Source organism: Mytilus edulis, chromosome 13 (genome assembly GCF_963676685.1).
Source record: "Mytilus edulis chromosome 13, xbMytEdul2.2, whole genome shotgun sequence".
Lineage (NCBI taxonomy): Eukaryota > Metazoa > Mollusca > Bivalvia > Mytilida > Mytilidae > Mytilus > Mytilus edulis.
The window spans coordinates 2363073-2386908 of NC_092356.1; the positions used below are offsets into that span (position 1 = coordinate 2363073).

General features: G+C 31.5%; 1 protein-coding gene across 1 annotated transcript; it reads right to left on the reverse strand.

The window, feature by feature from the left end:
* Positions 1 to 3138: 3138 nt before the first annotated feature.
* LOC139501925 (uncharacterized) lies at positions 3139 to 7502 on the reverse strand. The gene is made up of 2 exons (XM_071291226.1): positions 7454 to 7502; positions 3139 to 5081 (listed from the first exon to the last, which is right to left on the reverse strand). The coding sequence occupies exons 1-2, from the start codon at positions 7500 to 7502 to the stop codon at positions 3139 to 3141; spliced, it is 1992 nt and encodes a 663-aa protein (XP_071147327.1).
* Between the last annotated feature and the right edge of the window lie 16334 nt (positions 7503 to 23836).

Genomic DNA, 23836 nt, shown 5'->3' on the forward strand with positions numbered 1-23836 from the left:
TTATTCTTCGTGGAATTCTTAAATTCGTGGTTTACTGTGACCAACGAAAACCACGAAAATTGGTATACCACGAATGAAAAAAAAAATCCACAATAACCGTATTAAAGGAGTAAATCCGGTAAGGGCCGATTTTGGCCTCAAATTTTAGGTTCATCTAACGAAAGTTTTTGGACACTTTTTAAACACTAAAGTGTCTATTTCAATTGATTCGATTAGTTAATGTGAAAGATTTTAACTGATCTAGTCATTAAAAACGCTCTGATTCAAGCTTAGATATGAAAAATCTATCAAATATGCCAAAAAACGTCACGTTTCACATGGTTTTTGTCAAAAATGAAAGTGGCCTCATCCGTGTTCATCCTCAACCTTTATATATGTTTTGTATTATCATCAAATACAACTTACATTCAATGATTGAAAACCGTCTAAAAATTAACCAAAATGCTTAAATTTTGAAGATTTCAGTAATTTAGCATGACTTAATGAAGCTAGAACGCGATATTTGTGGATTGTATTGTCAAAAACAGCTCATATTTATGTAGTAAAGAATTTTACTTTCCAAAATATAGCTTAAAGATTACATTTTCACAATTTTCTAAAACTGCTATATTTTGGGGCCAAAAAGGGGTCTTACTGAACCTACTCCTTTTAGGATTTTTGTGGTAAACCGGGGGTTTTACTGTCGCAAATATCCGTTTACCTGTCTCCCCGTCGCCAGGTAAACTCAATTTGCGACAGTGAAACCCCCTGTTTACCCCCGCAAATCCGCACATACAATATGGTTGTCTCCTAATTTAGACTTCTGTGCTTACATTTACTATCATTCATATGGTTATCTGTTTACTGTTTACAATCCTTTTGAAATTGTTGAAATACTAAGGCTTTTCTACCTCAGGAATAGATTGCATTAGCTGTATTTGGTCATAAACATTTAGGAATTTTGGTCTTCAATGCTCATCTTTGTAATTTGTTTGGATTTGAGCGTCACTGAAGAGTCTTTTGTGGACGAAACGCGCGTTTGGCGTAAATACTAAATTTAATCATGGTATCTACATGATCTATGAAGAGTTTATATCAAGACTTTGCAAGGACGGCCATTTACCGACATTTATTATCGCTTTCGTTAAACATTGCGGAGACACAGATTTCCCGGTTGCATATATAGGAGTACAAAAGAGGCAGATATTCCAGTACCTGTCTAATATTTTACAGAATGGACTGCTATCGGCTGATATCCTTTACATAATTAAACTATTTAGGGTAGAAAAATATCGTATAACAAGAACAAATATTTCAGTATTGATGCGAAATTTGTTTCTTACACCGATCAAGACATGTGCAAAAAGCACCCTGTAATAACTCAAAAATCAACCCAATGTCTAAGAATGAACTTATTTATTTTCATATTACAGCAGCAATTACATGTAGGTTGCAAGTTATAGTGTATACAATAAGCGATTTACCCATCTCAATATGAATTTCGTATGCTCCATCTCTCATCTCTTTAATCACCAACACAGTTCTAATAACTTTGATTTAATCTATGCACACACATTAGGTCAACAGAATGCACAAATATTAAATTCAATAATAAAGTCTTTTTGCAGCAAACTTGCGTAATGCATTCTGAAAAATTTCAACAGACCAATGAAATTCTTTCCGCATGGTTTTTCTTGTCACGAAATAGTTTTATAGCAATTTCCAATAAAGTGAAGGCCTCGCGTGTATTCCAATTTGGTATCAAATATTTTTCTTCTGTGACAAGTTGTAGACCATTAATGATATTACATTGTTGAGGTGCAAGTGACATAGAAAACTAAGGAAATAAGCATATGCTGTTGGAGGAAATGGACATGTACAATTCCATCTTTTCATTAAAAGTTCATATGGTGTTAATGTTGAATCTCCGGTGAATCGTATACAATCTACAAGCATTATTTTCAACAGATTAACAACACTCTTCTTGACGAATGATAGCAGTTTAAGTGATTGGTGAGGGAGTTCTGACAAGGTCATCTCGCTGTACAGTTTTTCGGAAGTACATTGCAATAAAGAGTACCGTATAATGTATAAAGCTTTTCTGTATTGTTTTCTCTTGTAAAAAAAAAAGAAGCTATCAATAGCAATCCCGATACAACGTCGTGATAGATATTTGCTAGCAGATTACTTAGACACGATTTGTACTGTTTGTATTGGTATATATTATTGACAATTGGACTATCAAGTGGTAAACGTTGAGCTTGATTTTTGCACCACTGTGATATGCAATATGCATTTAAGTGTTTCAATAAAGATGATTGACATAATATTGTGTTTGTTAATCCTGTATTGAATATATTAGATTCAGAATAAAGTTCTAAATTATATGCATAAAACAACATTTCGGATTGTACTATTTTCTAAACATCATTTACATATGAGGTAAATGGTTCGATAGGGAAATTCCATATCAACACATCAAAGATAGATATTTGAACTGAAAATAAGATGCATCGCCAACCATAGCTAAGCAATGTATACAATTTTTCTAGAAGTATTTCACGAGCACGAACCTCTATTTTGTTTTCGAACAAGTTGCTTTCTGAAATGAAGTAACGTAAGCAAACAGAGTGCTCGACACAATAGACTAGCCTAAAAAGGTCTAAGATTATCAGGCTTCCTTACAGATAATTGTAGTTCTTCAGAAAATATTTGTTTTCAGGAAATAAGAACAGAGTAAATCTTTACATTCACAGTGTTTTGCAATAACATCTTGTGAAATATTTTTTAACACAGTAATTGGGTGTGCGTAAATGTATTTATAAGAAACATCTCCGCCACTTGAAAAATATATTCGCCATTCTAAATCTTCTTTAGGTGATCCATGAACTCCTATCGGTATAAAAACTACCCCGTGGTATATCATGCTATATAATGCTTTGCTTGACATTTTGCCTTGACCATGAGTTACCTGATCGTGTTATCCAATTTACTGCAGGAGATACCCACGTTTTACAATGTAGCAAGCAAGCAAAATCATAAGTTCTTTTTTCATCAGTTATACACGGTTCATGAATTGTCATGCGCATATCATTTCAAAACAAAAAATATGTTTTTTTTGAATAATTCACTTGCAAAATGGGGTTGACTTTTATCAATTTAACAGCAGTACAAAAGTCTCCTTGTGGCAGAATTGTACGATTTATCGGGGAAGATTGCTAGAGACTGTAAAAAAGCTTGTCGAGCGGATTCCTTGTCGCCAAATAATTGTAAAGCAATTCCCAATAAAGTGTAGGCCTCCGCTATCCACTTCAAATCTGGCATCAAATATCGTTCTTCAATAACAAGTTTTAAATCTTGCATAGAATCCTGACAATGTCTAAAATTATTGAGGTGATAATGACAAAGAACACTAAGGAAATAAGCATACACTGTGGATGGAATAAAATATTGATCATTCCATCCCTCCATTAGAAGTTCGTCTGGTGTTAACGTTGAATTCACATTAAATCGTATAAAATCTATGAGCATTATTTTCAGAAGATAAACAACACTTTTATTGTTGAATGACAGCAGTTTAAGTAACTGGTAATAATTATCTGACAGAGTCATTCCAAAGAACAGTTTTTCGAAAGTACATTTCGATACAGAATACCTAATGATGTGTAAAGCTTTCCTGTATTGCTTTGTTTTGTAAAAAAATGATGCTACCATAAGCCACCCAGACACAGCGTCATGATAGACATTTGTTAGCAGAGTACTTAAACATGATTTGTACTGTTTGTATTGGTTTTTATTGTTGATAGTTGCACCAGCAAATGGTAAACGCTGAGCTAGAATACTGCAGCTCTGTGATATGTAGTATGCATATATTTGCTTTAGTGAAAAATGGTGACAATGATGTAATAATCCTGTGTTCAATATATCTAACTCAGAATAAGATAAAGAATTTGCAATATACAAATTACTGGATTGCACTATTTTCTCAACGTCATGTACATACAATGTAAATGGTTCAATTGGAAAATTCCACATCGCTACATCAAAGTTAGATATTTGATCTGAAAATAAAATGCATCGCCAACCATAGCTGTGTAACGTGTTTAATTTTTTTAAAAGTACATCACGCGCACGTCCCTCTATTTTGTTCTCAAACATGTTGTTTTCTGGAATGAAGTAATGCAAGCAAACTGAATGCTCGACACAATATACTAATCGGCTGAAACATCGCATAAAACAAGGTATAAGATTATCAGGCTTCCATACAGATGATGGTAGTTCTTCAGATATCCAGAAAATAATTGTTTTAAGGAAATAAGAACAGAGTAAATCTTTACATTCATAGTCATTTGCTATAACATCTTTCAAAATTATTTTTAAGAGAACATAGCACATTAATTGGGTGTGCGTAAATGTATTAATTAGAAGTTTTTCAGCCACTGAAAAAGATACTCGCCATTCTATATCCTCCTTTGGTGATCCCTTAACTCCGATCGGTACAAAAAGTACCCCGTGTTGTATAATACTTTGTGTGACGTTATGACTAGGCCATGAGCTACTTGATCTTCTTATCCAATTTACAGCAGAAGATATCCACGTTTTACAATGTAAAGATACGGCAAAATCAATATCTCCTGTTTTGTCAGTTATACACGGTCCATGAATTGTTTGGCCTCTATCCTCCCCATCCAATAATATATTTTCCTTCCATAATGCACTCGAAAAATAATGTTTACCATTATGGTCTTCACAACATGTCAATATAAACTGAGCTCTGCTATATTCTAGCCTTAATTGAGTAAAACCAGGTTTTACATCGTCTGTATCCATGGACAGATAAGTTATGCTTGTATCAAAGTCGGGTTGTTTATCCGCATTCACCTTAATATATTTTATTACTTGCATGATATCTAAATCACTTCCTCGCATTTCAAGTCCTTCTCCATAGCTTCCACTTGTTATACATGTAAATGACTTGTCATATGAACAATTATCCCTCACCGTGTTCATTAATCTGATTGTTTTAACATGTTCTTCTGTTCCTACGATGTTGTGACATAGATAGTTATACAAAGCTAGTGATATATTTGGTGTTATAAGATCTGTAATTAAAAAATCAAAACAAACAAAAACATTGTTCAATTAATATATCATCAAAAACTGTACATTTATGATGCTTTCACTAATTTTGTTGACAGTTAAGTTTTCCACAGTACATTTGTTTTGAACATTCAACTTAAATCAAACGAGATTTGAATATGCAGATGATATGATATAATAAAAATATTAGTAGAGTAAAGTTCAAAATAAATGAATTTGCGTCAGGAAAAAGCTCTTCAATACATAAGTGGACTTACAAATCAAAACAAAGAAATAAGAGACACAAAAAAACGTAACATTGGGGAAAATGTATTTCCTTCAAACTCTTCCATAATATAGATTTTCTTTTTCTTCAAAACTCTATTAAAGTATGGGTGACCGTACTATTTTTCATACTCAACTGTAAAAGTCGCGCAAAATTTTCCTATTTTGTTTGAATAACTTGAATTATATTTTCTATTAAGAGTAATCTCTCCCTGAATATATTAGTTGGATAGTTTTTTATTGTTAAATAAAATCCCACGTATCTGGTATTTTTTTATAACAGTCTTAACAAGGCATCGATTACTTGTAGTGCCTCCCCGTGCTTCAGGTTCATGCTCTTATAATATACTAGATTATGGAGTGTGTGTCCGAGCGAGAACTTCACTAGTTCATTACTTTAGGAAATTTTTATTAAACGTAGTACTTCAATATTCAGCCCCATTCTACTATTTAGTCAGACGTCAGTCGCTACCCTGATATACCCTTTTTCGGGTAAGTTATACGGATAGCGTTTGACATTTTTAGCCGAACCATCTTTAGCCGAACAGATTTATCATTTTTACATAATTAATTCATTGTATGCTGGTTCATATTCTGGACGCCAGTCTTTGCTCCATTCTAATATAATTCACAAACAAAAAACAAATATGAAGCTTAGAAATGGATAAATATTAAATACTAAACTCGTCCAAAGGGTATCTACACGTCTCAATCTTCAAATCGCTTATCTAAAAATACTACCATCGCTAACATTTTTAACAATAAAAATCGTGGTTACCCTTCTTTCGATAAGTGTCATGCAAAAAAAATGACTTACATGTCCCCGTCTTTCCACCAACAATACGGTAAAGTCCGCGTTTAATGGTCGCACATTTTCTTTAAAATTTGAAATTGATAGAACTTGAAAAACAAACAGTATTATGTATTTACTCACATGAAACAAATCGGGATTCGGTATTCAGTACGTAGGTGAAGCTGGACGATATTTATCTAAACGCATCCAAGAACATCTGTATCGTTTAAAAAGACCCCAAAAAATCATTTATCAACACCTTAAGAAGCACAATCATCATATTAAATATTTAGTAGTTCAACCTTTTTAAGTACTAAATAAGCAGCCTGGTGAATCTCATTCAAAGTTTGTACGATCACGGAAAATAATTGAATTAACTTGGATTAAAAAATTACAGACAGTCTATCCTCTCGGTCTTAATGATAATATCATGGGAATTGACAATATATCAAGAACCGATTCTGTTAACATTTTGGATATAGTTTCTAAAACTGTTCGAAAAAACTGTTATCATGGTCGTACACAGGTACTATTTCTGTACTAAAAATATGTAGTACTGGAAATTTACTTTTAGTATTTAGTACTATTTCTTTACTTTAAAATTATTGTAACATTTAGGTACTTGTATTTTACAGTACTCGATTTGTACTCAATATTTTGGTTCAAAAATAATACAATATTCTATGTTTGAAAATCCTAATTTTAAGAGATTCAAATTAGAAAAACTTTCAAAGTGCTAGAAATGTAACGGTGTTAGCCAAAAATATGTAGTACATAAATTTCAAGTACATATTTACTTCATATTTTTAGTAAAGAAATAGTACCTATGCAAAAGTAGCTGTTTAGACAAAATTGCAATCAAAGAAAATTTCTGTCTAATCATACCAATATTTCGGACCTAGTTTCTATTTAAAAAACAACGGCAGACATTATCTGTTAACAAAGCTTTGTTCATTACCGATAAATAGGTTAAATAAAATTTTAGAGGATTGCAACACAATTTCATATAGCAGTTCTAAGTATGAAATCGTTCAAATTATAATGACATATTGTTACTTTTAACTGTTTCCCAAAATTGATCGCCCTGAAGATCATAAAATCATTTTATTAAAAAATAGTGATACAGGTCAATAAAGGTTTTGATTTTGTAAACATTGCCTGTATTTTAAATGATCATTCTGTTAAAGAACAAAAGCCTGGATATTTTGATAATACTGAGCTCTCATTGTTATACTTACAAGAAATCTATTCGGACTTTCACTAATAGCCAATTTTATAAAGATGTTAATATGTTAATATCAGTGAAAATACACCTACTTCGTGTAATTGCAGTAATTCCGAATACATTTATTGACCCATTTCCCATGTTATAATAGGAGATCTTAACATAGTTCAAGACCGAGAGTTATACTCATTCCTCAGTTAAAGACATAAATATCGTCCCCCGTCAATTATTAATTGGAATGAGTGTCGTAATATCATCCACGACTCACTTAGTACTTACTTTTTGAAATGGATAAAACGGGAAAAAGCTGACAAAAAATCTGTGGGCTCTTTTTTTTTATTCAGTAATGAACATAGTTGATATACGTATTCAACATTTTAAAGAACATTTTACTCTTAACAATAACCACAATAAATTTATTTCGCGTATCAAACATAAACTAAAAGAACTAGCCAAGGAATTTGTTTTTGTCCCGGCCGATAAAGCTGCTAATAATATTATAATTCCAACTGACTCAATTTTCAAAAAACTACATCTGTAACAAACATTTCTCGTTTTTTTTTAATATAGATTAGACCGTTGGTTTTCCAGTTTGAATGGTTTTACACTAGTAATTTTGGGGACCTTTATATCTTGTTGTTCGGTGTGAGCCAAGGCTCCATGTTGAAGGCCGTACATTGACCTATAATGGTTTACCTTTTTTTAAATTGTTATTTGGATGGAGAGTTGTTCCATTGGCACTCACACCAAATCTTCCTATATCTATAAACTTTTAGCTACCGCTTTACAAGCAGAACCAAAAACAATGAAAGTCCCAACTATGTAATGGCTTCCGAAGCTACATAAAACACCTTACAAATATAGATTTATTTCGTCTGCAAGCCATTGTTCCATTACTTAATTATCTATTCTTCCTACCAGTACACTTGGTACCTGATAATAAATTGTTCAAATGAGGCCTTCGAAAAAAGTGGAATTAATAACTTTTGGAGTGTCAAAAACTCGTTGGAAGTACTTGATAAATTGCATGCTTATATTGGTGATTTGGATTTTGATTGTTCTACCCTATATACCACATTGTCCCACATTCTCATTGAGAAAAAATTCACACACCTAATTAAATGGGCATTTAAAAAGTCAAAATGTTGATACATATGTTCAAACTCTATTATAATTATGTCATTTTTTAGTAGCAATAACAAAAAAACTATGGACATGCTTTGATACTATATCTGCACTTCAATTTTTACTAAATAACATTTTTGTTTGCTTTGGAGATTCCGTATATCGCCAGGTTATCGGAGTTCCAATGGAGCCTAGCTGTGCACCACTGATTGCGGACCTGTTTTTGTATTGCTATGAGTTACAATTTATGACAAAAAACAGCAAACACTCATCAAAACAACATCTGATACACAAATTTAATAATACTTTTAGATATTTAGATGATATTTTGGCTCTCAATAATGACGACTTCAGTATGTATACTACAGAAATTTATCCTGTTCAAGCAACTTCAAATAAAGCTAATACTAACAATGACCACTGCCCTTTCCTCGATCTTGATATCTATATCATAAACGGAAAGCTGAATACTAAAATTGATGATAAAAAAGAGATAATTTCTCATTTCCTATCGTTAATTATCCATTTTTAGAAAGTGACGTTCCCTTGTCAACATCTTACGGTGTTTATATATCTCAAATTGTACGATTCGCTCGTGTATGTAACAATGTTTTAGATTTTAACGAGAGAAATACATGTATTACTGAAAAATTATTACACCAGGATTTTCGATATCACAAACTAGTCAAAACATTTACTAAATTTTATCATCGGTATAGGACATCATTCGTAAATATAGCTCAACATGCAGATTTCTTTTACGTTCAGGTATATCACATTCAATATTCTATGGAAATATTCTTTACAAAGTACAAAAATCTCATTATTCACCTCAGAAGCTTACACAACCTTTAAATAGACTTATAAAGAAGGGATATAGTTACGATACTGTTGTCAGGTCATTAAAGATTGCATATTTTGGCGTTAATATTGATTCACTTATAGGGTGTTTGCATTGGAACTAAACACAGTTATTTAAAAACTAGTTGTTGGCATGACACGGGTTATGTTGTTCTCGTATATGTTATGATGGTATAATACTAAACCCATCACGGGAAGGATTGTGCCTGATATTCATATGAAGAAGACATAATCTTTCAATCAGTTTAATTGAAGTCTGGAGCTGGTATGTCAGTGAACTGCTAGTAGTCTGATGTTATTTATGTATTATTGTCATTTTGTTTATTTTCTTTGCTTACGTCTTCTGACATCAAACTCGGACTTCTCTTGAACTGAATTTTAATGTGCGTATTGTTATGCGTTTACTTTTCTGCATTGGCTAGAGGTATACGGGGAGGGTTGAGATCTTATAAAAATGTTTAACCCCGCCGCATATTTGCGCCTGTCCCAAGTCAGAAGCCTCTGGCCTTTGTTAGTCTTGTATTATTTTTAATCTTAGTTTCTTGTGTACAATTTGGAGTTTTGTATGGCGTTAATTATCACTGAACTAGTATATATATTTGTTTAGGGGCCAGCTGAAGGACGCCTCCGGGTCCGGGAATTTATTGCTACATTGAAGACCTGTTGGTGACCTTCTGCTGTTGTCTTCTTTATGTTCGGGTTGTTGTCTCTTTGATACATTCCCAATTTCCATTCTCAATTTTATTGTTTGTAAAAAAAATTGACAGTTTTCAAAATCGCAGATTTAGGCAAAACTCTATACCTTATTGTGTAATCCTACCTTTCAACCCAATAAAAATTATTCGCAAGCAGCCCCTACAAGAACTGTATAGACAGTCAAGGTCGTTGAAAACTTCCTTCATCGTTATCTATCTCAAAATAATCTGTTTATCTGTGAATTTTTTGTTTTCAATATAAATAAGTAATTTTTTCAGCTATGTTGATGCCATTTCATTAAAATTACATTTCCAAGTGAAATCAGAATAATTTAAACTTATCTTTGCTCGTACTCATTTAATAAATTGAAGGATATACAAATCAAAGTTGTTGCTTACCTACAGTCTCGTAAGCATACAGTTTACTGACGTACTAAACATACCCACTACGCAATATACTTTTTACTTTGTAATTCGGTTATAAATGGCAAGAAACATTGCAATTGGGGTATTTTTCGAAAAACCTCAAGATAAAAACAGAAAAATTGACACGAACCCTTCAAGAACTTGGTTAATCTCAGGGTAAGTAGAACATATTACACCAGTTGCAATTGGTATGTTGATAATTGTTAGTTCGGGGATAAGTCTTATTAGCTGATATCACAATCAAAGAAAGATGACGGGTTGAAATAATGATGTATTCAAGATTGTTTATGTGTATAAATTTATTCGTGGTTTTGTGATAAAAGAACCTAAAGATAATATGAAATAAATCTAAATTGTTTACCTTTTATCCTCTTAGTCTGTCATATACATTTGTGGCTGAACCGTGAATTTTCGTAATATTTGCTTTCGTTTCCAATTTAAAAGACATGTACATGTACATACAACACGACACGATTTAAATTAAAAAAAGCAGTAAGTTACTATTCGATCACATAATATAAGATTGTCTATGCTTATTAAAGTTAAATCGTTTACCTGCCATTTTCTCAGCTTGTTATAGGAATTGATATGAAATATGTTTTCCCGTAATATCAACTTTCGTTTTCATTTGAATTCCATCTAGTTATAGCACCTACGCAATACTTTGAAGACACATTGTTGATACTGACAAAAGTTAAGATTGATTGAATACAGAAAATAATAATCGTTTAAACTGAATACTTGAAATATGCAGCTAGCATGTCACTAAGTGCAAGTAGTTTTTGTTAAGTTATGTATCAATATCAATTTGTTAAGCTTCTTTTGTTACCTTTTCTGACATCAGTTTTGATCTACCTTTAAACTAAGTTTTACTGTGCGTATTGCTGTGTGTATGATTGTTATAAATTGACTAGAGGAAAAGGGGGTTTTGATCTCACAAAACAAGTTTAATCCCGCCGCGTTATTGCGCCTGTCCAAAGTCAGGATCCTTTATCTCTTGTTAGTCTTGTATGTTCTATAATTATAGTTCATTTATGTTTGGAGTATGACATCCATTTTCACTGAAGTAGAACACTTGTTTATTTAGAATCCAGTTGAATCCCGCCTCAAGGTGCAGAATTTCCTAGCTGTGTTGAAGACCCAATGGTGGACTTCGCCTGTTTTCTGATCTTCGGTCAGATTGTTGTCACTTTGACATATTCCCATTTGCCATTATCAATTAGAAGTTAACTGACATGCCAGCTCCAGACCTCAATTAAACTGATTGAAAGATTATGTTTTCATCATATGAATATCAGGTACAATCCCTCCCGTTAGGGGTTTAGTATCATACTATCATAAAATATATGAGAAGAACATAACCCGTGTCATGCCAACAACTGTATTTTTAGAAATAAATGTGTTTAGTTCCGATGCAAAGACCCTATCAGTGAATCAATGTTAAAGCCAAAATATGCAATCTTTAATGACCTGACAACAGTATCGTAACTATATCCCCTTTTAATAAGTCTATTTAAAGGTTTTGTTAGTTTCTGAGGAGAATACTGACATTTTTGTGCTTTATAAAGAATAATTCAATAAAATTTTGGATGTGAAATACCTGAACGTATAAGATGTCTGCATGTTGAGTTATATTTACGAATTATTTCCTTATACCGGTGATAAAATTTAGTAAATGTTTTGACCAGTTTGTGATATCGAAAACCCTGGTGTAATAATTTTTCAGTAATGCATAAATTTCTCTCGCTAAAATCTAATACATTGTTACATACACGTGCGAATCGTACAAGTTGAGATACATAAACACCATAAGATGCTGACAAGGGAACGTCACCATCTAAAAATGGATAATTAACAATAGGAAATGAAAAATCATCTCTTTTATCATAAATTTGTGTATTAAGCTTCCCGTTTATGATATAGATATCAAGATCGAGGAAAGGGCAGTGGTCATTGTTATCATTAGCTTTATTTAAAGTAAGTTCTACAGGATAAATTTCTTTAGTATACATACTGAAGTCATCATTATTTAGAGCCAATATATCATCCAAATATCTAAAAGTATTGTTAAAGTTTTGTATCAAATGTTGTTTTGATGGGTCTTTGCTAATTTTAGTCATACATTGTAACTCATAACAATACAAAAACAGGTCCGCAATAAGTGGTGCACAGTTAGTCCCCATTGGAATTCCAATAACTTGACGATATACGGAATCTCCAAAGCGAACAAAAATGTTATCAAGTAAAAATTCATGTGCATAAATAGTATCAAAGCATGCCCAATTGACATAGTTCTTTTGTTTATTGCTACTAAAAAATGATCTAAAAGAGTTTGAACATATGTACTCGCATTTCGACTTTTTAAATGCCCAGTTAATTAGGGATGTGCATTTTTTCTTAATAAGAATATGAGGCAAAGTGGTATATAGGGTAGAAAATATAAAACTTTGAACAGATTCAAAATCACCAATATATGCATGCAATTTATCAAGTACTTCCAACGAGTTTTTGACACTCCAAAAGTAATTAATTCCACTATTTTCAAAGGCCTTATTTGAACAATTTATTATCAGGTTTTTTATTGTACCAAGTGTACTAGTAAGTAAAACAGACAATTTAGCAGTTGAACAATGGCTAGAAGATGAAATAAATCTATATTTGTAAGGTTTTTTGTGCAGCTTCGGAAGCCAGTACATAGTTGGGACTTTCATTGTGTTTGGTTCTGCTTGTAAAGAAGTAGCTAAAAGTTTATGTTTGTTACAGATGTCGTTTTCTGAAAATGAAGTCAGTTGGAATGTTGGTGAATTCGTGATTTCCTTTTGCAGAACCTCTATATAAAATTTACGTCAAACAATAATGATATTATTAGCAGCTTTATCAGCAGGGACAAAAACAAATTCCTTGGCTAGTTCTGTTAGTTTATTTTTGATACGCGAAATAGGGTTTTTATAGTTTTTGTTGAGGGTAATATGTTCTTTAAAATGTTGTATTCGAATATCAACTATCTTCATTTACTGAATTAAAAAAAGAGTCCAAAGATTTTTTGTCAGCTTTTTCCCGTTTTACCCATTTCAAACAGTAGGCACGGAGTGAGTCGTTGATGATATTACGACACTCATTCCAGTTAATAGTTGACGGGGGACGATATTTAGGTCCTTTACTGAGGAATGATTTTAACTCTCGGTCGCGAACGATGTTAAGGTCTCCTGTTATAACATGGGAAATTGGTCCATAGGTGTATTCTGAATTACTGCAATTACACGACATAGGTGTATGTTCAGTGATATTTATATCTTTACACAATTGGCTATAATTAAACACATATTTTCGGGTAGATTTTTTGTAAATATAACAAATGAGAGGCAGTTCAGTATTATCAAAATATCCAGGAATTTGGTCTTTAACAGAATGGTCGTTAAAAATACCGGCAATATTTACAAAATCAAAACCTTTATTGACATACTTTATTTTAATAAAATGTTTTTTATGATCTTCAGGGCGATCAATTTTTGGAAACAGTTTAGAATAACAATATGCCATTATAATTTTGACAATTTCATACTTAGGACTGTAATATGAAATTGTGTTGCAATCCTTTAAAATTTTATTTAATTTATTTATAGGTAAAGAACAAAGCTTGGTTAACAGATAATGTCTGCCGTTGTTTTTTGAAATGGAAATTAGGTCCGAAATATTTGTATGGTTGGTCCGAAATTTTCTTTGATTGCGATTTTTTCTGCGTCCATGAGAACGATTTTTACGAACAGTTTTAGAAACTATATCCAAAATGTTAACAGAATCGGTTCTTGATATATTGCCAATTCCCATGATATTATCATTAAGACCGAGAGGGTAGACTGTCGGTAATTTTTTAATCCAATTTAATTCATTTATTTTTCGTGATCGTACAAACTTGGAATGAGATTCACCAGGCTGCTTATTTACTACTTTTAAAGGTTGAACTGTTAAACATTTAATAGGATGACTGTGCTTCTTAAGATGTTGATAAATGATACTTTTGAATTTATTGGGTTTTTTAAAACGATACAGGTGTTCTTGCGTGCGTTTAGATAAATATCGCCTAGTTTCACCTACGTACTGAATACCGCATCCCGGTTTGTTTCATGTGAGTAAATAAATAATACTGTTTGTTTTTCAAGTAATATCAGTTTCAAAATTTAGAGAAAATGTGCGACCATTAAATGTGGACCTTACTGTATTGTTGGTGGAAAGACGGGGACACGTAAGTCATTTTTTGGCATGACACTTATCGATAGAAGGGTAACCACGATTTTTATTGTTAAAAACGTTAGCGATGGTAGTTTTTTTAAGATAAGCGATTCTGAAGATTGAGACGTGTAGATACCCTTTGAACGAGTTTAGTATTTAATATTTTTCCATTTCTAAGCTTCATATTAGTTTTTTGGTATGTAGATTTATTACAAAGGAGCAAAGACTGGCGTCCAGAATATGAACCATCACACAGTAGATTAAATTGTGTAAAAATGATAAAACTGTTCGGCTCAGGACGTCAAACGCTTATTGTCATAAGTTACCCGACAAATTTAACAAAAGATAGGGTATATCAAGGTAGCGACTGACGTCTGACTAAATAGATGAATGGGGCTGAATATTAAAATACTACTTTTTGATAGATATTCCTAAAGTAATGAACATAGAGAAGTTCTCGCTCGGACACACACTCCATAATCAGTGTGTTATTTCATTAACTAAAAAGGACGTAAGAATTGAACATATATACCAACAGATTGTCCATCAAACACAACAAATTTGTATTTGTCTCATAATAATCTGTACATTATATCTAAGAAAGCTTTCACTTAATATGCAGAGCTTAGATATCTGGATATAAGTGATTGTCATGTGACAGCAATCGACCAATCAGCGTTTGATAATTTATCACATTTAACCGAACTCAATTTATTCGATAATCCAATGAAAACGTTTCGAGGGAATATATTTTCACCACTAGATGACCTACAAGTACTCCATTTATCACATGACTTGTTGTCAACGTATCCAAGAGAGGCGTGGTCGGATTTTCATAATATAACAAAAGTGTTAAGTTATGATGGACCGTCAAATGGGCCGTTTGCAGAGATATTTTCCGTGATGAAAAATCTGAAGTATTTACATAGTCATATTCAAATTCATGTTCTACGTAGCTGTACGTTTCATGCATTTGCAGAAACGCCATTAAAATATCTAGAGATAATCGGCAAAAATTAATGACGATAGAAAAAGATACTTTTTCACCATTATCATTTCTTTCCAGTCTTGTAATTCCAAATGCACGTTTCCTAAAACTATCAAATACTTTCCCAGTTTTGCACGTGTTTGAAAATCGACAAATGGATGAACTAAATTTAAACAATGATTTCAATGTACACGTTGAATTCATTATAACAACTGATTTATTCACATATATCGGTTACAATTGTGTGAAGAAATTATCTTTGACTTTCAATGGCATAAAAATGATCAATGCTGACGCAGTTCAGAAGATGAAATACAAACATTGTTTGGAGAGTTTAAACTTAAGTAACAATGACTTTGATTTTCACCAGCTGTTAACAATATGGTTTTTCAATTTGTTTACACATTTGAGGAGGTTAGACATGTCGGATAACAACAATCAATTTAGTAAAAATAAAGTTAAGATAGATGGAATAAAATATACACGTGATAATACTGATCTATTTGATAACAAATCCTTTAACATTGTTCCCTCATATTATCCACAAAATATTGTATTATGGTTACCTTCGACACTTGAAATCCTGAATATATCTTGTATCAAAGTAGTAGGGAACCCGATCAACAGCCTTACATTGAAAGGAATCAAAAACCTGCAAATAATTGATTTAGCATACTCTTCATTGTTTGACGGCAATTACACAATTAATGGACTTCAGAACGTGACAATACTTAATATTTCACATTTCAAATGCGTACATTTGAATCACAACCTTCTTCAATCTGCCGTCAATTTGGAACAGTTGATAATGGACAGCTCTTAACTAAGTATTGGCATTAAATTTGATTACCACAGTAAACTACTCCATGGACGTTTGCAGTATATAGACTTTTCAAGGAATGAATTTGAAGACCGAATCAGAATTTCAACATTTAAAAGTCAACTTGATAGTTTGCAATCTTTGATACTTGAAGGCAATTTATTCACAAGCATTCCATTATGTCTGGAGGACTTTATAAGACTAAGTTTTCTTAAACAACAATCAGAAACAACAAGATAGCCTACTCGATAACTAAAGAAATCGACGCTATTGAAGTGATCTTTAAAAATCTAAGAGAACAATGACAGTCTTATGAGAGGGCAACCTTCTTGTGTGTACTCGTGTTTCGTAAGATTTTGTAGAATGGTTAATTACTACTAAAGTAAAACTTGACAGCAATGGTAGTTATTATTTTTAGAATAAGATGTATTACTACCATATGGTAAATTTTTTCTGCAACTTTATTCGGTGTGCTTCTTTTATTTATTCTAGTTGGATATCGTTACAAATTGCACCTACAATACTTTTATTTATTTATAGGAATGGCCAATCCACTTTTCCTGATGTCAAAAGAAGAAAAACTTGAATATGATGCATATGTAGCTTATTGCGATGGGGACTATCAATGGGTATATGGACCAGGGATGGGGTAATTGAAAATGTAATGGTAATTAAGTGTAATGCATTACAATTTTCCATGTAATTGAATGTAATGTGTAATTAAGCATTTTTTTAATTACTTGTAATGGTAATTAAAGTAATTAAAATGAAAAAAAGCATGTAATGCTCAATTACTTTTGAATTACATTTCAATTACATGTACTTTTATGGTGTTTATGATAAGGAATTATGTTTAATAAGATAAATTGTAAAGTTATATTTATTTTTCAAATATTGATATCACATACTTTCTGTAATTTATTCTAAAGTTTTTATATTACTTTTTTGACCAACAGAATTTTTTCTGATTAGTCTTGATTTGAAAAAAAACAACATATTATTATGCTTTTAAGAAAGATCTTTAACTAAATAGATTGAAAAGTAATAAATCACCATGTTAAACAAAAACAAAAAAAGTGTGAAAAATCTTTATGAGAGTTCATTTAGAATTCAAATTTACTGCACACAATCATCTTGTCAAATTAGTATACACAAAAGGATTATAGAGATAGAAATTAACAGCTGTAAAAACAAACAGCAATTAATCAGATTAAAATGTCCAGGGGCAATGCCACTATTACATGTATTTTGTCTAATTAGCAAAATATTGCTAAGATATAGACATTATACACATTGTTTGTACTAAAAATTATTTTCAATTGTGTACGTGACAAGCATACCTTTTAATAATTATTAAGTGATTTTTTTTTTATTTATTTATAATTTCTTTATTCATGCTATGTTTTATTTAAATAACTTTATTTCTGAGATGTCAAAACACCCCTTAATGTATTGGCAAGTTAATAGGAACTAATTTCCTCTTCTATCAACACATCTACTGGTTATTGAAGTATAATACCTCCATGTTCTAATCAAGCGATATATGCCACATTAGCTCCTATAGAAATACTTTTGAGAATGACTGTCAAAGTGTACTATTGTGTACAGACCAGAGAGATGCAGACTAAATGACAAAACATTAAAATTATTCATGATTATCAAATGCAACGCTTCATCTATGTTTACATGAATATTTTACACATACATTATACATACATGTATAATATTGGTTAACAAATATTATGATGAAATGTAATGTGTAATTTAATTAATTACTTTAGTAAAGTAATTGTAATTTAATTAATTACATTTCAAAAACTGTGTAATGTGTAAATAGTGTAATTGACCATTTTTGCAATGTAATGTGTAATTTAATTAATTACATTCCAATGTAATTGACCCCAAGTCTGATATGGACCATTGCGCATATTTCTCGAAGAGAGACGAAATTATAAACTTCTTTTGTTAGATAGAGGAGATGTCCTTGCTGGAGAACATAGACTTTTTACTTTAAACACTTCAATTCCAAAATGCAAAAAGATAATCTTGGTGATTTCAAAAGAGTTTGTTAACAATGATTGGGCATACTATGAAGCTACTGTAGGAAATGAACATTTCCTGGGCTTAAAAGCGAGAATAATTGTTATAAACCTGGGAAATATAACCAAAACAGAAATACCACAATGTGTTCTTCAAATGATGTCATTGGACGCCAACGATCATATTTCGCAAACCAGACACATTAAATGAAAATATCATTTTCTGGAAATGTTTAGATCAAGCAATGCAACGTTAATGAAGGACAGTGTCGTTATGACTTTTTTCAATTGATGCTGTTCAACAATTGTTGTTTCATTGTACAAATATTTTGTCAGTCTAAAGCGAATAAAAAATAAGGTAAACATTAAAAACCCGCACGCTGGTACTATAGATATGATGACCACTATATTAACGAAAGGAGTAAAAGAAACCAATGACATTAAAATACTAGATGTGCTTACAGGTATGAGTAAGAATTTTACCTTAACAAAAATGTATTTAAAAATCTTAGTACAGACGGTCATATGTGTAAAATGTTATTATAGTAAACGCTTATATATACACATGGAAAAAAGTATTGCAACACCTTGATTTTTTAAAACTTGAAAAATCAGCCTCTTTGTTTGGATGAAATATAATAAAATATGTGTATAATATTATTTAAACAAAGTTTATGATAACATTGGCATTGAAACGAACAAAAAATGTTTGAAAAAAAAAATGATTTATATAACCACAATTTTAATAACAAAATGAAGTGTTTTTTGTACCAAAAAATGCATTTTACAATTTTTGCTGTAGTCGAACTTTGCAATGTCAGACATTTCAAAATTAATCTTCAGATGACTGTTCACATAATGGTTGATCGTTATACGCCACAGAATTAGTACTTTGTGTGCAGCCTCCATTCAAACGGATAACCGCATCTAAACGCTTCTGATTCCTGCCATAAATCGACTAATTTGTTGCTAAGGTAGCAGCAACCATTTCTGATATAGGGCATTGTTTATTTCATGATGTGTTTGAACTGGGGTGTCCTTTCGCGCACTTTTCGTATAATAGTGTCCCAAATATGCTCGATGGTGTTCAAATCCGGGCTTCGATCGGGCCAAGGAAGATGAACCGAATTCCATTTGAACATTTGATCTTCCTCCACGATGCTAATTTCCAACTTTGGCGAGCTCTGCACTTCATTGGATACGGAAAACTGTGTGTCTGTTTGTTAGCAAAGGTCTCCGAAATGGTTTTATTGCACGATAACCAGTAGTGATAAGTCGATCTCGAACAGTTCTTGTTAAAAGGCTCCTGTATGGTCACCACTTTCTTTTTAGGATTGTCTTGTATGCAATGGGTTTCTTTCTGACCAACCTTCATTATGCATGATTTTCCCTAGCAAATGGTATAGGGGGTCTTCATTATCTCGGAAGGTCTTTAACAGCGTTTACTGCCTGATTTTTATTCTCAAAACGACTTATAGTGGAATGGTGATGACCAACAATACGTGCAGTTGTTACAGCGACATCCCTGCTTTTCTTATGCTGATAATCTGCCATCTTGCTGCAGTTAAGAGTTGTCAAGGACCCATTACAAGGTGTCAATCACATAACTTTAAAAACTTGGTTATTTAAAGTGTTGAAAACAATGAGGATAAAAACATCTGTTTTGCTGTTCACGGGTACAGTAGCTGCATGCGCAGATAAAAACTTATCGAGTCGACATTTATTGATTAAACTCATGTAATACTTAAATAATGTTTAACTAGTTCTATTTTACCAAATTAAATCACAAAAAAATAAAGAGTGTTTTTTTAATTTCAATTTCAATTTGGTGTTGCAATACTTTTTTCCATGTGTATATATTTTGATACAAAAAAACTATCAAATTGAAATAACGTTTTAGGTCAAATACATTAGTTTGACATTTTATGAGGTGACATCCCACAAAAGTGTATGTACAAATTATGGAGATTATTTTAACCTGTTCATTCAAATAAGAACAAAAGTCATAATTTTGAAATCCGTGAATATACGAACTATTTGTGCAATACTAAAGACCATTTCATTGCTCTGATCTTATGTATTTCTTTTTTGAAAATGTGTTTATTGTGCAGGTATCTCCAGAAAAGTGATTCGGTCGCAACCCATTTTTGAAGTTTTACTTTCATTTATACAAATTCTAGATTACTAGATTACCACCGGTTGTAATTATAAAAAAATGTCACATCATGTTGTCAAACAGACATGCTTGCTTGATTGTATGCTAATTATATGTATGATACGAACCATATGTGTTTATTTAAAGTTTTAATATTTTTATATTTTAACAGGACATAGCTATATTACATACAATACAAGGTCATGAAATTATGTGAAGTAGAGAAATGTTCTTTGTTTTTCTTCCCATTTAAATACCACTTCTTCTTATCAATATTCAGATCAATATCTTAGTTTTTGAACATTACCTTATATATCAGGTAAACAGGTACGTACAAAATTTTGGGAAATACAGCTAAGGTAATTTAGTCTTGAGGTAGAAAAGCATTAGTGTTTCAATAAAGTATTGTAAACAGTAAAAGTAAACCAATGTCGGTCAACATAAGGTCTTCAACACGAAGCCTTGGCTCACACTGAACTACACGCTGAAAAAAGGTTACAAAAGTTACTAGATAAGTGTAAAACCATTATGTCCTTACAAGTAGAAAGAATATTAAGGTCAACATTAGTCTCTTCAACAATAATTGTTGCATGTGTATACCATGAACAAGTTCCTGTCAAATCTAGAGATTGTGCCAGAGAAAAAACTTCTGTTATCAATGGATTACAACTATTATTATATAGTCTATCTAAATATAAAAGGGTTTGTTTTTTTATAAAACATTCTATAGGCAATCTCCCTAATTCAACTCTTGTCCTAAATTGGATGCATTTTTCTTAATCCTTGAGTAGATTTACAAAATTTAAGATGCATATTTTTAATAGGGGTTTTGTCTGTAAAATCAAGTTGATTAATGTGTTTTCCTGAAGATAAGGCTCTGTTTTTGGCTCTATAAAAAGAAATATATGTATCTATATATGTTACTTCTAAATGATAGGTCATAATTGGTTTTACTAAGGAATCAAAAAGATTATTTGCTACTTTTATAGCTAGATTATTCAATGATTTCGTATAGGATTTTATTGCAAAAAATGCTTTTTTTGCCTGTTTTGTCAGCTCTAAAGTACATGAAGTACTTTGTGATAAATATCCATTACCTTCCAAATCTGAATATGTTGCTACACTTTAGATGGCTTCATTCTCATAGTACATATGTGATGTTTCACTATTATGTTTAAACTGACTAAAAATCATGGATTTAGTTTTATTGTATTCAAAGAGAGTTGCCATTTGTTGCAATATATTTTGATATTATCTAAACTGTTTAAAGACCTTCCTTTTGATCCTGACAGGATTAAAAGATCATCCACAAAAAAGAGGCATCCCACCTTACTATTTATAAGCTTAAGGGGACTTGAATCATTTCTTTCTTTTTTTTACAATATCATTTATAAATAAGAAGTTCTCCATACTGAATCAAAAGCCTATTGCAGATTTATGAAGCAGGCATAAATCTTTTTACTCTCTTTATGTAAATATTTATTAATCAAGGACTTCAATAAAAAGATGCTATCAGCTGTTTTTTTAATTTCTCTGAAACCAAACGGACAACCACTTAATTGTTTGTCAACAATCTTGATTAGCCTTTTATTCAATATGGCATTAACATTTTTGGTAGATTACTTATAAGAGAAAATCCTTTATAATTATTAGGGTCTAACCTTTTTATGTAAAAAGGATCTGGATAATTACCTGTCTTTAAAATCAAATTTTTTTTTTACAATAGGATTATTTATCACAGGTTCTGAGTGTTTGAGTATTTCATTCACAATTCTATCTCGACCTGCTGATTTGTTTACTTTAATGTTTGAAATGACCAATTTTACCTTAGCAACTATAATTGGTGCATCAGTTTCCATATTCAATTCAATATTATCTTCTAGAATGTTTAGTTCACATTCCAGTTTATTTACAAAGGATTTATCATGTGAGGCTGGTGTACCCTGATCCTGAAAATGTTTTATGATTTTATTTTCATTCATTAAAATTTCGGGAATATCTTCTTTAACTTTGGAATAAACTAATAAATGATATAAAATGTTGTGAAAACCATTAAAACTTTTAATAAAAAATGTGTACATTTCTTGACTGTAACAATATTTGGTTTCTTTTTTATTACCTTAAGAACATTCCAGTATTCTTTTGGATTATTCTTAAAATTATCTAAACGTGATTTATAAAATTTTTGGTGATATTGAATTTTTCTGGTTAATCATTTTTTAAAATTTTTTACATAATTCAAAATATTTAGGTTTTAATCTTATGTCATTTAGGTTGTTCTTGATTTTATTTCCGAGATAGTTTAACAAGAGAAAGCTTTCACTTTTTTGACAGTTTTTTATAATACAATCAACGATAACGACAACGATATGTGAACAAAAAAAAAAAGACATAATAGGTGAACATGACAAAGTAGGGGTACACTAGTCAACATTGTGTTATAATCTTTTTTACTAAATAACGAACAACATAAAAACTCAAAAATGCATATAGACAAAGCACATCAGCAAACATAAAAGACAATCATACAAAAATTAACCATAGCATAAGGACGGGGTGCATTAACCACAAAAAAATACTTAACAGTAAAAATATTATACACAAAGACAAATAAAAGAATACTATAACACGTTATTGAGGTGATAAACTTCGTCAGTACTAAGAATCTTAACTTCAAGACCATCGTGTACTATTTAAAAGTAATGAATAATCACCTGCATGGAGGCATTTAAAACTCATGAATTTGATAGAAACTAACAGTGCCATTGCAAAACAGAAAAATCGACACTTAGTTTATAATTCAAAATTTGGTGACTATGTCGAATGCATCTATCCTATTAAAGTTGAGATGAAGGATACAACAGATACAGTTTAAAGGGCCTCATATCTTGAATTTCATCTAGAAATTGACAAAGAGGGTCGATTTAAAACAAAACTTTACAACAAAAGATATGATATCAGCTTTCCAATTGTAAACTTTCAATTTATAAGTAGTAACATTCAAGCAGCACCTGCATACGGTGTATATATCTCCCAATTGATACGATATGCCCGTGCTTACATTTCCTACCATGATTGTCTTGATAAGGAGTTATGCCTCACAAGGAAGCTATTAAATTGAGAGTTCCAAATGGTG

Bases quoted from the DNA above. Each gene is read 5' to 3' on its own strand.
- LOC139501925 (XM_071291226.1), bottom strand. From the start codon at position 7,502: ATGGGAAATGGGTCAATAAATGTATTCGGAATTACTGCAATTACACGA. The intron at 5,082-7,453 runs GTAGGTGTATTT...TTTTAATTACAG, and splicing joins AATTACTGCAATTACACGAA to ATCTTATAACACCAAATATA.